Source organism: Lonchura striata, chromosome 1 (genome assembly GCF_046129695.1).
Source record: "Lonchura striata isolate bLonStr1 chromosome 1, bLonStr1.mat, whole genome shotgun sequence".
Taxonomy (NCBI): Eukaryota; Metazoa; Chordata; class Aves; order Passeriformes; family Estrildidae; genus Lonchura; species Lonchura striata.
In genome coordinates this window covers 49,365,246-49,381,353 of record NC_134603.1, presented here as the reverse complement: position 1 = coordinate 49,381,353, position 16,108 = coordinate 49,365,246, and the positions used below count along the sequence as shown (strand labels likewise).

At 44.8% G+C, this 16,108-nt stretch overlaps 1 protein-coding gene across 2 annotated transcripts; it reads right to left on the bottom strand.

Moving 5' to 3' along the window:
* Window positions 1-1,050: 1,050 nt before the first annotated feature.
* Window positions 1,051-10,898, bottom strand: TGIF1 (TGFB induced factor homeobox 1). 2 transcript variants are annotated; one of them, XM_021525238.3, is made up of 3 exons: window positions 10,364-10,898; window positions 3,444-3,670; window positions 1,051-2,117 (listed from the first exon to the last, which is right to left on the bottom strand). In XM_021525238.3, the coding sequence occupies exons 1-3, from the start codon at window positions 10,377-10,379 to the stop codon at window positions 1,551-1,553; spliced, it is 810 nt and encodes a 269-aa protein (XP_021380913.1). In that variant the 5' UTR covers window positions 10,380-10,898; the 3' UTR covers window positions 1,051-1,550. The 2 variants fall into 2 exon arrangements, with proteins under 2 accessions (XP_021380913.1, XP_021380914.1); XM_021525239.2 differs by lacking the exon at window positions 10,364-10,898 and adding an exon at window positions 8,965-9,002.
* Window positions 10,899-16,108: the final 5,210 nt, after the last annotated feature.

Below are 16,108 nucleotides of genomic sequence, written 5' to 3'. Positions count from 1 at the left end.
AACTTGAAGGTTCAAGAAAGGCACAAGTTCAGAAGAATTCCAAAGAGCACTCCAGAGAACAAACAGAATATATCTGACACTAGAAAATTATAAAGCCACAGCAAAACAGTATAGCAGTCAGAATATTGTAGTCTTCTTTCCACTCATAATATCCTTAAATTCACCAACCTTCCTGCTCCTCAAAGCCCTCCCCCAACATCCCAAACAGACAACTAGTTTGTTTTTAAAATTAGCCAGAACCAATTTTTTACCCTGGAGGTCTCTTATTTCATTGTTGCTGGAAGGATAAAGATGGGTGACTGACATTCAAGAAAGTTGAAATGTGAGCTGCAAGTCTTCACCATTTTCAGTAGTAAGTAATTTTGATAGCAAAGTCATTTTCTGAAAGACAACTTAGATTCTGTGGGCAAAAATACACCCCAATACAACAGGGATCTCTTCTAAATCTTAGCCAACCACCTGTTAAAGTATCTCACAAAGACCTGGCTCCCAGAACTCAGATTTCAATGCAATACAGCGTACTTTATTTCAGTCTACTAGAATTACTGAGTAAAAATCTTGTCATTGCTAGTCCAAGTAAGGCTAGAGGCCCTTGCCCTCCCCTATCAAAATCTGTCACCAGTCATGTCTAGGAGCTGCATCACAAAGATCTGCAAAGAACACTTGTCCCAGCTCCTCTTCTGGCCTCTTCCATCTATCTTCAGATCGTCCCCATGGGCCATAACATTTCCCAGCCCTAAAATGTTTCAAGGAGCCAAGAGCTGGAACTCTTAGAGGGGCCCAAGGTTTCCCTTTGAAAGTTAGGCTGAATTGCCCACATAGCTCCCTTTGGCCCCTTAAAAAATTTCAACATAGCAGAACACAATCAGGTACTTCTGACCCACTTTTCAGCATTCTTTTAAACATCTCGTTAACAACAACTGCTAGTTTGGTTCATGGCTCCCTGAACCAAACAAAGTCAGTATGAGCTCAAAAATATTTCTCACTTCCATTTGTTTCAAGGGCAATTCATGTTTTCTGCAAAGCTTGTATTCAACAAAATACTCTGTATGCATCACTTTTAAAGAAAATATTTTATTATATCATGGGAAAAAAGCATGATCATCCAAAGTTTGTATTGTTAAAAAAATTGAAAATTTAGACAGCGTGTTGGTATATTCCGTTCCACATGGGAATGATAAGAAGACTCTATATCATTACTAGATATTGCACAGTCTGAAAGAAACAAAACAAATCACATGGTTTTGGGAAACATCTCACATTATCAAAAATCTACAAAGAAAACATTAAAAAAAATCCCAACAAAACACACAATTCTTTCTTTCTACAGTAGCTTTAAGTTCATAATTCTTGGAATGACCATATTCCACTGAAGACCATCTCAGTGACAGGAAGCTTCATTTCAGCAATCCTCTTGTGCAAATAAGATTAATAAAAAAAAAATAATAATAATGCAGTGAAGTCTTTTGATATCGTGTGGGTGGCAATAACCACACAGCTGTTAGATCCCTGCCTGGTAAAATAAAACGGGGAAGGAGAAGGAAGGGGATTTAGGCCATAAGTTTTGCCTGCAACTCCATCTCTGCCGCCCTTTTGAGTGCAACATCCACCAGAAGCTGAAATCCACTAAAGTCCTGGTTAAGGTCTGGTGGTGTTGGAGGAGGAGTGTTAAAGAGCCCACTTTGTGTGTTTGCACCAGGTCCCAGTTTGGATGCGTCCTCATGGCAGGACAGGGGGCTATCTGTGAAGCCACCAGCCGGGGGCTGCTGCAGGTCCGTGGTCTGGCCTACATCAGCCGGCTGGCAGAAGTGGAAAGGGGCATCTTTCAACGCAGTCACAGTCGTGTGGCAAATCACCGACGGCCGAGCCAGGACCGATCCCGGGGAAGCCGGCTTGGAAGAGGACACAGTTTTGCTGAGCGGTGCGGCAGTGGGAAGGAAGGCAGTCTCATCCAGCAGGGGAATGTAGTTCTTTGTGCTGATGGCAGACTCCACCAGGCCACCCTCGGGAAGCTTGGTCCCTCGCCGCGAGATAGTGAACTGATTTGGGTCTTTGCCATCCTTCCTCAGCATGTCAGGTAGCAGCCTGCGGCGTGCATTGATAAACCAGTTGCAGACCTGGGAATATAATGACATCTTAATTTCTACCTTCATTCATTCCCAACTATGTGCCACTAGAGCGGACGGTTAGATTAATGAATCCCTCCAAGCAGTTTCCTTCACTGCACAACAAAATAGAGACCTACTGACAAGTTCTGACACGCCTGGCAAAGGCCCTTCCCTTGTCCCAGTGCTATGACTCCCTGCTCCTGTTACAGAAAGCCCCGGGACATCTGAAGTCCAAACTAGGGGTTTAGCTTTTAACTCTGTGCACACACATTAACCTATTGGCTATTGTTCCCTAGCTTAGGTTAATTAACAACAGGAAAACCTTTTCTCTCTGAAGAGAGCCACTCCTCCCACAAATAGTTACTGATTTTCCTTGTTCAACTGACTGTGTCGACAGACATAACATGAATTACCTCACTTAAGTTTGTCCTTGTTTAAATATCAACCAGTTTCCTGGGCAATACAGGATAGTTTATAGTTTAACGTCTTTTTTCTCTTTACTACATGAAGGAAGTCATCTTTATCATGTTGCATTAAGAAAATTTTACTCTGTAGCCGATTATGAAATTTGCACTAATGAATTTTTATGGAAAAATAAAGCCCAGGATTCAACAGGAGTGCTCTCTATTTAGCAGCTCCCAAAACCAAACCCTGGTTTACCCAAGTTCTTATGCAGCCACCTTCCCATAATATGGGACGCAGCAATGGGCAAAAGCTATTAGACCAAAGATGATCACAGAAGATGAGAATGATGCATCCAAGGGACCTCACAGATGCCAGTGGCATGCCAGGATGAGAATCCAAAATAAACACACAAACGCCTCATCATACCTGCACTAACACCCTTGAGTGGCTCTATCCCATATAGGTTGTTCCACTGATTTTAATGGCAGTGATCATACACATAATTATATATGTCCCTGTTCTACTGCAATGAGCCTCAAGTTGCCATTTTAGAAGTGAAGAGTTATATGCTAAGCTGCTCATCTATCACCATAAAACCTCTGTTGACAAATATATACCTTCTTCTCACAATAAATTACCTTGTACAGACACTTCATGTCTTTTGGAGCACTATTCTGCAAAAAATTAGCATGCATGCTCCAATTCATGACTGTCAGTTCTCCCAGAAAAATAATTTTATTCCAAATAAACAAAGATCATCATAACACATAATCAGTCTCTAATCTCTCCTTATGAGTGCCATCAGCAGGAGAGTAGCCATAAAAAAGGAAATCTCACATACAGTGTAAACATTTGTATACATGACTAGACCACAGGTGAATTAAAACAGAAAACAGCTCCTTTAGAAGGGAGAACTACTTTTTGAAATACCTGTAGTGTGGAAAGGTGTGTTTGTCGGGATAACAGCGCTTTTTCTTGCTCTGAAGGATAAGCATTGTATCGGTGCTCATAGAGCCAGTCCCGAAGAATCTGCACAGATTCCTTGGGCAGGTTGCCACGTCTCCTCCGTTTGCCTGAGCCAGCAGATGAGGAAAGATCCAGTGGGACATCCATAGTGTCATCATCCTCCGTTTCACTGCCTGATATTGCAACTACACCTACAATTGGAAGACAAGCACAATCAGCCTCCTAAATCCGTTAACTACTCAGCTCCAGCACCGTATGGCACAGACATTTTATATCACGTGAACCGTCTTTACTGTCACAGACCCTCGTACGGGAGATTCGTCCTGCAGCGTTAACTTGTCACGCTGTAGCTTTTCTGTCAGCTGAACAAAAAAGTAGCACCAATGATCCATTCCTAAAGGAATTCTCCTCTGCAAACCTTCATTTTCTTGTTCCCCTGGCAACCTTTTATGTGCTGAACGTTATCAGATAGCTTTTATCTAATGAGAATATTGTCCAAGTTTGCTGGCTATGGTATGCATCCAGCGCTTTTTTTCAAGGATAACTAACCAGTGGCTGGGAAAAAGGTCAACAAGCAAGAACTTAAAACACCCCAACTCAAGCAATAGGTTATTTAATTATTTCTTAACATCCTGATGCTTGCCTCCTGAGAGGGATAGGTTGTCAATTTTATAAATGACTAATTACATATATTCAGAAAAATTAATGGAGTAAGAAAAAAAGAAAGTGAAAAATTGTGTTTGTCACCACCCCTAAGGAGAGTTTCACTTATGAAGGGAAAAAAAGTACAAAAGAAGGGAAGAACCAGGTGCCTAAGAGTTCACCAGTTTATCAGGAAGTGGACTCTCATATAATTCTGTTCTGTATCAAAAAAAACATGATGTACCAGGTTTTATCCTGACTATTTTTTTCAACTTTGTGGTTTTCATCTCATTTTTTTATCCCTGGAAAGGTGTGTTCTGTGCTATGTTTGCTATAAGGGCCCCTAATTTACAAGTTAACTGCATACCTTCTCCCTCCAACAAAAAGGAAGGAACAGATTTCACAATGTGATTATCCCTTTATATATGTACACCACACTACTAGTAATATGAAGCTATGGAATGTGAATCAAACTCGTGAGCAAGTATTCAATAGTCAGGAAGGCTACAATTCTACTTCTTTGGTAGGATACACGAGACACTAGTTCCATAAAACACAAAGAAAATCATGCTTAAAACTCACCATAAATTTTAGGAATCTTACAAACTATATACAAGTCCAAATAAGATAATACCACATTCATTAATAGTACAAATTAATACAAATTTCAAGTGAACTCACACTGGCTTTCAGAAGCAGCTTTAGAAGCTATAGAAGTTAAGCAAGCCCTTCATCATTTTGGCTTTTGAACTTAAGATTGTGGGGGTGATGGGTGGAAAGGAAGACACTTGCTCACTTGTAACACCAAAACTAAAAACCTTAATAGTAAGGCCAACGAAATGTCAAAACTAAAATTTTCTGTGGGAAACCACCCATAATTAAAAAGTTCTGTTTAAGAAAATAAACTAAGCCTGAAAGAACAAGAAGTCAACCTGTGAAAATATTAAACTATATAAAAACGTGTTATATCCATAAGTAAAGGCACTTATGGAAGTGAGAAGTAAGAAGGAAGTAATGCCCTTTAAAAAAAAACCAACCAGATACCAAAGCCCCCACCACCACACAAAGAAAGATAGAAGGTATGCATGTGCAAGTTTTCCTTAATACTTGGCAGGAGGGTAGGGAGAAAAACAGAGAAGGACCTTTCCTCACACTTCCAAACTTCAGCCAAAGCTGACATGGTAAATTATTCTTTCCTTCCCCTATTTATGAATAGCTCCAACATCCTTAAATTTAGTTTAAGTTGTCCAATTTGAAATGCAGAATTTTGATACACAAGCATTCCCAACAGGATGATCAATCCGCAATCTGCCTGGCATAGTAACTTCACTAACTTACTTGGTATTGTTTTCATTCTCCCAATTGCTGATTTATGTAACTGACAAACACCCAACTGACATACCAAATTTTTCATCTGATGTTTAGCTACATAAATTATCCAGTCATGGAACAGGAACAATAGGACAATATTTAAATAACCAACACAAGATAAACTCCAAATTATGTAAACAGTTTCTTAATTTGTGTAGAAAGTATGTCAAACGTTTGCTTTACGATGATTCCAAGCAAACCACTTTGTCATAGCTTCATGGAAAGTGCTGTCATGCTTGCAACCTGACCTGAGAACATGCCTTGCACCATGGGCTCCTGAAGCCATGAGGAACACTTCTGGGAACAAAGGTCCTGCAGAGACAACAGGACAGCTCTGCAAAGCAGCTCAGCCCTTTTAAATTGAATTTAAAAACTAGCTAAAACTAGCCCATGCTATTCAGACAATGTTTTGAAGTGTGCTGTTCTTGTTTGTCAGGAACCAGAACTGTTGCAGCACTTCACAGGGTTGGGTTTTTTGTTTGTTTTTAAATATAATGGGCAGTAAGGCAAGACCTTGGAAAAGAGGGAGAGGCAAACAGAAAGGGCTGGAAACAAGAGGGAAGGAGAAACTACTATGAAAAAGTTAGATGTCTAATGGTCTGCAAGCAGCATTTACATGGCATAACAAAAAATACTACAGATACACGCCATGCAATCTGAGGTGACCTTACCAGGACCTACCACACAACTAAAAGACTCTATGAACACCTCTCTGAATTTCAGAAAACTGACTTTAACAGCAAAACCTCTCCTAGAACTGCTGCCTTTCCTTTAGCTAAAAAAAAAAAAAAAAAAAAAGTGATAAAATACTATGTGCAAGCCAGCAGCATAAAAACGTTTCTCCTTTTTCAAGTAAGATCTTTTGCTAAAGTAAAAGTTGTCATCTGACTAACCGTAACCTACCTAGCAAGAAATGAGTCACCAGCAGAGCCAGCCCTTTGACCTGCTGGCTTAGTGTGTCATATTAATTGACACTTTAAGTTAGTGACACAAAGCAGGTTTTGGTTAAGCACAAAACCCAGTGTAGCACAGACTTCTGCTCATTTAAATGAGCTCATTTAAATAGCTGATCAGCCCTCTGAACTCGTGGCAGATCTCTCAGGCGCAGAACAGAGCTAGCAGCAACAGGAAGTCATGGCTAGAAATCTCGCACTACCCCAGCTGATATTTTTTACTAGAGCAGGAGCCACATTGTTGCTGTCAAGGCTCTGTTTTCATTAAAGCATTCCTGCTGATTACAACCCAGCTTTGTTTTTCCGTCTTGTTAGTAATCAGCCTATTCGCTGCTGGTTTCCTGTTTTAACAGGGCCCAACTGAAAAGGGTCCTGGCCACGCTCCATGACTGGACCATTGGCTTACTGTTATTTACACCCAGAATAAAGGCCTGTGGACACGATGAGTAGCCCCAGCTGACTTACTAATTTATTTTGTATTAAAAGCAGGCTAGGGCCAGGCTATTTTATGTCTCCTCCTAAATACATTTAATCCAAACGAAAACACCTGCTTTTGTAGAACTAAAATTAAAGCAGCACAAATTCATTTGCAGCGAGGTATGCAGAACAACACAAAATCCCATTCCTTCACTTCCTCATGGACACTTAAAAAAGTAGTCTATGCTGTTAATGACCTAAGGACTACATGATCAGCATCCCTTCTTTATAAATTACTTTATCCTCCTGGCTTCCCAGATGAACTCATATACATGATTGAATGCACCGATGCATTGTGCCACAGCCCAAAGACTTTACAGGTCCTCCCGGTAATCAGCTCAGGGAAGATTACAGCTAGGATCTGGAGTCTGGGCTCAACACCCAAACGTTAGTTAACAGCTTGAAAAACTTGAGTAAAAGTACAGTGATGACTAAAGCTGATTTCAAAACAAACCACTGCCACTTAAAAAGGTATGCTGAAATACTTTTGAGGGGGAGGACAAAGTATTTAGAGAGGCTGAGACAAATGAAATGGAAGTTAAGCAAATGAAAAAATTTAGGCTATGAGGGGGAAAAGACACCAAAAAAAAACCAAAAAAACAAAACAAAAAAAAAAACTATCCCATTGTGTCGAGGAAGAGCTTCACAGAGGAAGTGGCAGAAACCAATTGTTATTCAAAAGAGGACAAAGTATACCACAAGGAACAATCTCTGCCCTCCAGAGAGGGGATGGACAAAAATCACCTTAAAGAACTTCCCACCCCTCAGGGTTCTCTGAATTTCTTCAGTAAGATTTTTTTTTTATGAGCACTGGTAAACAGAACCAGTTCCTATCCAAGCCCCTGATCCTGTTGTAACCAAGTTCAGTAAGATTCTTCACATGTATAAACTTGAGCACATGCCTTTTCGAGACTGTGTTCTAAATCAGCTCATTAGCAAGCCAAGTAGGTTCCGTGTGACTGCTATCACGTTATTATTTGTAAATTAAACTATCCATAGAAGAGTCCTGAAGTTTAAATCCAGTCTGCTAGCTTTAAAAAAAACTACAAAAACAAACAAAAAAAACCTCAACAAAACTAACCAACAACAAAAAATACAGCATCACACACACAAAAAAATTGAACTCAACACACATACCAAAAAATCTAACTAAAATGTAATGCAAATTTAAAAATCAACCAGAAAAATACGTTAGTTTAAAATTATAAGTAGCAAAAAACTACAAGGATACAGCAGGGAATTTCCAAAGGAAAAAAAAAAACCACTACCTCTTTCCTCTGAATGAGTTTCATAACTGAGGAACCAGCCTATTTGTTTTCCTCTGTACTTTATACTTTACAGCTTGCACTCTATTACTTCTAAAGCAACTACACTTGGCTGTACTATACTTTTTTTCCTCTAAACGGGATTTTTCTAGGAGTGCAAGCAAGAAATCTGAAACAAAGTCACGCTTTGAAACTTCTTGAATGAGCTTCAAATGCCAGGAGGTCACAAATAAGTACAAGCCCAACCTTTATTAAAACAAAGGCACCCTAGCCCTAACATCTTTTTAAAAGTTTCTGCCTTTGTCTCCTCACCTTTTAATTTGTGCCACGCAAACCCCAGGCCCATGGCCCCTCTCAAAAGTTCTCCCTCCCGCCTGTCACCTTTCATTGTTTCCATTGTTTCAGCCCAGGATTTGCAATCCTCAAAGCAGAGCTTACACACACACACACACACACTCTTAGACACAAAGCCCTACACATGCATACCTAGAAACTACGTCAGCGTTTTCCACACGCATTTATTTCGGGGGTGGCAAGAACAACAGTTGAAAGTGCAGGGAGTTTGGTATTACACCAACCAGCAGCTGCCCTCGGGGAGAGAAGTCTGAACAATGGAAGCAACAGCAGACAGGAAACCAGCTCACCACTGCTGTGCAAATAGGCAGCATAGGAATGTCCTAAAAATAACTGGGCTGAATTAATTCAGCGAAACTATAAAAGAGGTGGGGGGAAACAAACCACAAACTGCTTCCAACAGCGTGAAGAATCTCGACCTACCTAAGACCCCTGAAACAAGTAAAAGCCAGCGCTGCCGCCGTCCCTGGGCTCAGGGGGGCTGAGCTCGGCGCGCAGCTCTGGCTGTGCCTGGGATCGAGCTCCGCTCCGCTCCCGCGGGACGCTGCGCTCCCCAGCAACACCCTGCCTGCTCTTTAAACTTCGCCTTTGTGGCTCAGTTCCCTTTGTGTGCGCTCCTCTTAGCCGAGTGGCACGTCGAAAAAAAAAAAAAACAAAAACAACCCAAAAACTTCTGACGAGGGCTACAAACCATATTAGTACACACCATGTCTGCAGCAGCCCAATGATTTCACGAACTACATATGCATTAATTGCTCCAAGGGTACTAACAATGAGAGGCTGCTTTACTACGGAGCCGCAGGAATGCATAGTAGGGAAAAACAGCACAACTCTGGAGTACTGAACATGCGCACTGCTCCCCTCTAACCCTCCACTTCGGAGCATTTAATGGTCTTTGAATGCAAAACACCCTTCAGCCACACCGCCGCTGGCAAATCGCAACTGAACAGACACTGCTTTGCTATGAACTTCTTCCCAGCCAGCGCAGGAGCGCTAGATCCGAAAGCGTCTTTGTGGCCAAGCGCTAATTTAAGGGCACTTAAAGCACCACGAGTACGATGAGTAACGATCCTCTAACTGTAAAGTTTGTCTGGAAGTGGACACAAAGAAAACTCAAACAGCCTTATGGCTATGGGGGGGGGGGGGGGGGGGGGGAAGTCTTCTTCCTTTTAACCCCGCGTCAAAACTTTTGTACTTTGCGTTTCGTCCCCCCTGTTTTAAGAGATAAAGGGGATAACAAAAGGCTCCAACTTTCAGGAAAACAAGGTGGTCGAGGGCGCGGAGGGGTTTGAAGCCCTGCCGCCGATCCCCCCCCCCCTTCCCCCCCCCCCCACGCCTCAAGCCCCACGCTGCCATCCCCGCGAACAAAGAGTTGCCGGACGGCCCCGCTTTCCTCGCCCCAAGTTGGAAAACCATCCCGCACCCTCGTCCCCCCCGCGGGGACGGCGGGGCTCGGTGCGGAAAAACGTTCAAAAGTGTTTTACCGGAGGGCAGGGGCAAGGGGCTCAATGGAGGGGGCGAGAACAAAAGTTGGCGGAGGACACGAGGCGAACGGCTGGACATGTTTTTGACAGGGAGCCAGCGGCGCAGAGAGGCGGCCGCCTCCAAACAACAGCCCCGCATGTTTTGTCTGGGAGCGGAGCATCCACTGCAATCTTCCAGGGGATATAGGCCAGGGGGCGGGGGGGGGGGGGTCACGGGGGACAAAAGGCCGAGAAGGCAAAGGGACTCCGGCTGGCTTAGTGACAGCCCCCCTTCCCCTTTTCACCCCGTCTAGGGGCGCGGGGCACCCCGCTTTGTCCCGGCACCCCGTAACAACTACCTTTTTTACTTTTCATCTTGATCGCGAGGACCGAGCCGATCGCCGGACACCCCACGCACCGACCCAAGTTTGTCTCCCTTCGCCGGACGCTGTTTTCCCCCTTTAAGCTCAACGAGGAGGAGGAGGAGGTCGATGAAAAAAAGAAGAAGCAGCGCCGCGGAGCCAGGCGCCCGGTCACCGGCCGTGCTGCTGTCAGCGGGAGCCGCAGGACTCTGCCTCCCCCGGGGGCTTTCTAGTACGGCCGGGGTGGGCTTCCCTTCCCCCTTCCCTTTGTTCCCTTCTGCTGGCGATTGGCCCCGGCCTGTTAAAGTGAGGAAAGGCACGGGAGAGAAAGGTACACAGCGCCCGCCCTCCCCCACCTCCCCGCAGTGAGTACGGGAGAGTAACCGTGCGCTGCACTGGCACTCGCGGCGGCGGCGGCCGCCTCCTCCTCTCTCCTCCCTCCCCTCCCGGGTGTTGAGGCTCTGTCAGACGGGAGGGGAGGGACCGGCCGGAGCGGGGGGGTGTCCGCCTGTACCCGCTCGCTCATGCACACACAACAGCAGCGGCGGGGGGAGCTCTCCGTGCCTCCCGCTCCCTCGCCTTTCTTCCAAGCAGACGTTTGATCATTAAACTGGAAGGAGGAGAAGGAAGAGGCGGGGGTGGCGGTGGGGGGGAGATTTTGACAGCTGCCCTTGACTAGCCTTCTCCTGTTGCTGCCGGACGAACCACCCACTCCTTCGCGTGAATAGAGGAGAAGAAAGGAGAGTGCGTACGGCAGGGGAAGGAAAGGAGCCCTCCAAAGACCGGCGCCCCCCTCCCGGCTGCCGAACGGCCCGGTGGCGGAGGCTGCTCCCCCCGATCCCCTATAGTGCTGAAGGAGCCCCGCCTGGCCGGCGCTGGCCGCACACACCCCCACCCACCCCCGCGGGGAAGGCGAGCCCCGTTTCTGCGGTTATTTTTACATCAGTTCGTAAAGGTTGTTTTTCTCCCCCTCGACTCCCCCCCTCCTCCCGAGCCCGGTAGATTTTGCTGCGGCACATGATCGCAGCAGTAAAAGAGAGAAGTCTCACAGCTTGACTCATCGCTGTCGGGCGAGCACGCTCTGCAGCAGCAACAGTTTCTTTTCCTCCGGGATGGGAAACGTGACACCCGCCAGCAGCTCGCTCCAGCTTCCCTGGCGAGGTGGAGAGCTTTCACCAGGCACAGGCGGCCTTGACAGCGAGTGCCGACCCTCCCCCCACCGCCCCCTGACAAAACCAGGTGGAAAAAAAAAAAAATCAAAAGTGCTGAGCGCCCAGCCGCGGTGTAAAGTGTCGCGGGCGAAGGTTTCGGCGTGGAAAGGAAAAGAAGCCGCCTGGCCGCGGAACGGGCGTGCGGGCGCGGCGTGCACTTATTCCACGGGAGCGTGTCCGTGTCACTCCCGCACCGGCACGTGCGGGGCTGTTCCCGCCCGGGCAGGCGCGGGGGGCGAGCAGCAGGCGCCTGAAACGGCTGCTGAAATCATGGATTCCTTCGGCAGTGCAGGGATCATTCCCTCCCCACCACCCTACACCCCCCCGGCAGCGCGGGCGTCCGCGCAAATCCGCATTCACTGCACAAGGGAAGCAACAGCGTTTTAGCAGCAAGCCCTCCCCAAGTACCTTGTAACTATTTTTATGTGATGTAATTACAGCGGGAGATAAAACAGCTGTTGTATGCCGAACGGGGGATGTGTGCGGGGGGAGGGCAGCTGGTGAGTCACGTCAGTTAGCCATGGGCTCGGTGTCGGCTGCTCTGCGGGGCCGGAGGTTTGTTCCGGCATGGGTGACCCTTGTGCTGGGCGGCGTGTCCGGCTGTAGGTCAGCGAGGCACGGCACGCTGACTGACACACTGACTGACTGACTGACGGCGCCGCGCCAGGCGGGAACTTGTGCGGCGCGGCCCGAGGTCCCGCCGGCGGCAGCGCGATCCGGCCCATTGCCCGCCGACCGAGCGCCCTCCGCCCGCCCTTCCTTCCCGCCGCGGCGCCCCCGGGGTGCGACTCCTCGTTGCTGCCGCCCCGCGCGGTGTCAGCCCGGCAGGACGGGGCTCGCTCGGGGCCGGCGTTCTCACCCGAGCCGTGCCCCCGAGGGACTGGTGGCTCAGGGGCGGGGGTTGTGCGCGCACGCCGCCGTATGGCTTTATTTTGGCTTTTACTGTTTTGTTTTTGTTGTGGAAAAGCCCTGCTTCCCAGCTGTGAGGGCTGGCTCTTCGAACCGCTTGTTCCCAGCGTCCGGGTAATGGTCATGCCAAAAAAGCAATTATGGGAAGTTAACAAAAGACACGTCAAGGATTCGAAGAGATTTCCCTTTCTCCGTGCCGCCAGAGCCGACTCACGCCTGTTCATTGTCCTTGGGACCGCAGGCAAATCTGTGGAATCTTTGAAACTAGCTCTTTCCTCATTTTTTTCCTTTTTTTTTTTTTTTTTTTTTTTTCTTAGAGATTTGTTTAAATTGGTTTATTTTGTTTTGTTTTTCTTCTTTGACAAGGTCATTTTTATACGGAGAAAAACGTTTTATTTTCACACTGAACTCAAGTTACTTTTTTTTTCCTTTTCAAAAGCTTTAGAAACAGCCTTTCTAGGAAAAGATAAATTTCGACTTTGTGTGGCAGCTTTTTAGCTTGTAGGAGAAGGCCATGGACCAGTGGGTGTTCATTCCTAGCTCCTGTGGTTTTAAACACATGGAAAGGCATTGTTTTAAAACAAGTTCCTCCAAGGATGGGAGTATGGAGGGCTATACCCATAGCTGGGACCAATGGGAAAGATTGAAAGTGTGTTTGTGTGAAAGTTCACTTTGCAGTTGTTGCCTGGTGCAGTATCTCAGGTTTGTCCACACATTTTGGCTGCCTTTCCTACTTAAAGACGTGTACCAGGTGGTAGTGGGTTAAAGTTTGCAAACAAGTAGTGCAGTGGAAGAAAACCCCCACGGCTCTCTCTGCCCGGTAAAACTTGAACACACCTGAAACAAGGCTGTGTCTAGAAGGAGGGCAGGTAATTTGCATTAACTCAAATCTAATGGACTGATCAACTTAGTCTTGTAGCAAATAACCTGGTGTTCTGTAAGATGATCGTGTGTATTAGTATTAGCTGCTGCTTGCAAGCAGAAGGTATGGAAGGCAATGTGTAACTATCTGCCGTTTTTATTTTTCCTTCAGGTGTTCGTGAGGCTGTGTTTTTAGAGTTACTTAATCAGCTAGAGCTGCATCAGCACTGTTAGTTGTATCTCACAAGCAGTTCAAACTGCTTCATGCTGAGCAGCTTTGGCATCTGTGCAGCTCCTTGGGTAGGTAGTGGTGTACACGTGCATCAAGATACATCTGTGCCAACAGGCTGGAACAGCTTGGTTTAGTCTGAGCAAGTTCAGCTCTGTCTGGACTCATCTGCACAGACATGTTGTGTTTGTAAAACTGGATTATAAAAAGGGAGAGAAATTAAACTGGAGGGGCTAGATTTTTAATTACTCCATGATTGTCCAGCGTCATATGTTTATCAGTTTTCAGTGGTGGTGTGCACGTTTCTGTCCTGTCACATTGCCACACGCAATACCTTGCACGACTCATTGTACGTTTCTTACTTTGCAAGTGCTTTGCTTTGAGGTGCTGGGACTATATTTGCCTAACTGCTGAGGTCTCCAAGGCAATGTTTTGGGCACAGAAACTATTAAAGCAAGTACTCTGGGAAATGAGGACCTAGGCAAATCAGGCTTGTGGACATTTGTTGTCTTGGATCTTTTTATTCCAGTTTCCCATTTATTAACTGGATAGCATTTTACCCCCTCCCACCACAAGGTTGTTATGAAAATAAATCCATTGACACTTAGATGCCATTGGAATATTTGTGATAAAGTTTATTGACTTGTAGTCAGAACAGAATTAAGTAGCACAAAGTTAAGCAGATCATGCCTATGGCACTAAGAGTAAAGCAATGCAACAGGTGAATAAATCTATCCATAGAAAAACAGGAATCACTATTGTAGGTCACAGCTAACCTTCACCTTTTCTACCCGTGACATTGAGTAGTTTCAGTGTATCAAAGAGGCTACACAAGGCAGATGTGAGGTAATATTTCCCCAAAAATGTCCCATCCAAATATTTAATGGTTCAATACAAGCACTGGAGGAAAAGTTTAATAGAACTTCAAGAGTTTATTACTGACCTAGCTGTATAGTCTTTACACTGGTACAAAAGTTTAATATCTTCATAGCACTAAAATTTTGTAATGGCACTTGAGTGTTGAGTTGTGAATGATACAAAAATGCATTGCTTTCAATTTTTTTTTCTTATTTCATTTAATATCCTCTTGTGCTTTGAGGAAAAAAAAAAAAACACAAATTCCTGTTTTGGTACCATTCATTATTTTGTATCTTTCTACATGACAGAAAAATTCTTACTCTTTTTGCATGAGAATTACTCCAAACTTCTCTCATTGCCTGTTTTTCTCCCAGGTGTATTCAATCCTACAGTGTTTGGTTTTTCAGTAAAGGTGACTTATGCTGCTTGCTGTATTTCAAACAAGGTTATGCCTCTGTTTAGAATATATATTTATTTGATATTACTTAATCCCTGATCTATTTTTGTATGGAATCCACCATGTTAGGCTTTATCTTTGGCTGCTGCTACATACTGAGCATGGGGCTCTACCAGCTTTGGAGGTTATACAGCTTGAGTAAAGTTTCTCTTCTGCATGATTTCATATTCATATCAGTGCTGAATCTTTTGTCATTGCAGTGTTCATTCATGTAACAGAAGTCACACTGAACTTATTCACAAATCTCCAAATACATTTTTGATATCTGCAGTCTCCATCACTGATTTTTGCCTGCCTCTGTCTCTCTCTCACTGGTCAGAGTTATTCTGTTAAAAAGCACTGAACATCAGAAGATGCAAAGTACCTTGCTGTCAACCTTCTGTCACAATAAAAAAAAATCAAACTTCAATACAGTTTTGATTCACTTACTCCAACCAGATATTCATCCATTATACTTGTTTGCCTTTTTTCCCTAGCAGTATTTTAGTTTCTCCAGTAGCTTGGAACCCTGTCAAAGACCTTTCTGAAATCTGAATAAATTATGTCAACCAGCTGTGCTCTCTCAATTAAAGCTCACTTTACTACCTTTGTGCAAGGGCAGAAAGGGTAAATCTAAGTCATGAAGACAATTCTAAGATTTCAGAATTTCTGCATAATAGACTGACCAACCTGAACATGCTTTTCACTTGTTTTCTGTGTGCATTCTTGTGGTTATCAAAGATCAAACAAGTGCAAAAACCTCAGGAATTCTTTATGTAAAATCATACTGATTCCTGACTGCTACAGCATCATGTTTACAAGCTTTTGGTTCTCAGTAAGGATTCTAGGATGGATTAAAGGTAAGGGTAAGTATTTAGGATTCCTGATGAGGATCAGCTGCTGGAGTGATCTGTGCTTGCCGCTGGGGTTTTCAGACATTTACTGCCAAAGAGGAGCAATGGCTGCTCTCTGGGCTGTCTCTCTCTGGGGCCTCCTTCAGCTATTCCCTGTGCCAGCCCTTTGCTCCCTCATCCGCACATGGTCCTCCCTTATGTCTGTGTTTAGTGCATAAGCATATGGAAAGAGAATATTATTCTTACTGTAGAGACAACTTAAGTATATTCAGTGATGTTAGTTATAAGACAGTGCAGAAACTTCTTAAGTGGTATAATCATTTCCACTCTGAGACTAAAATCTGTGTAGCTTCCTCTGGGGAGTGGTTTGTGAAACTTGCATTA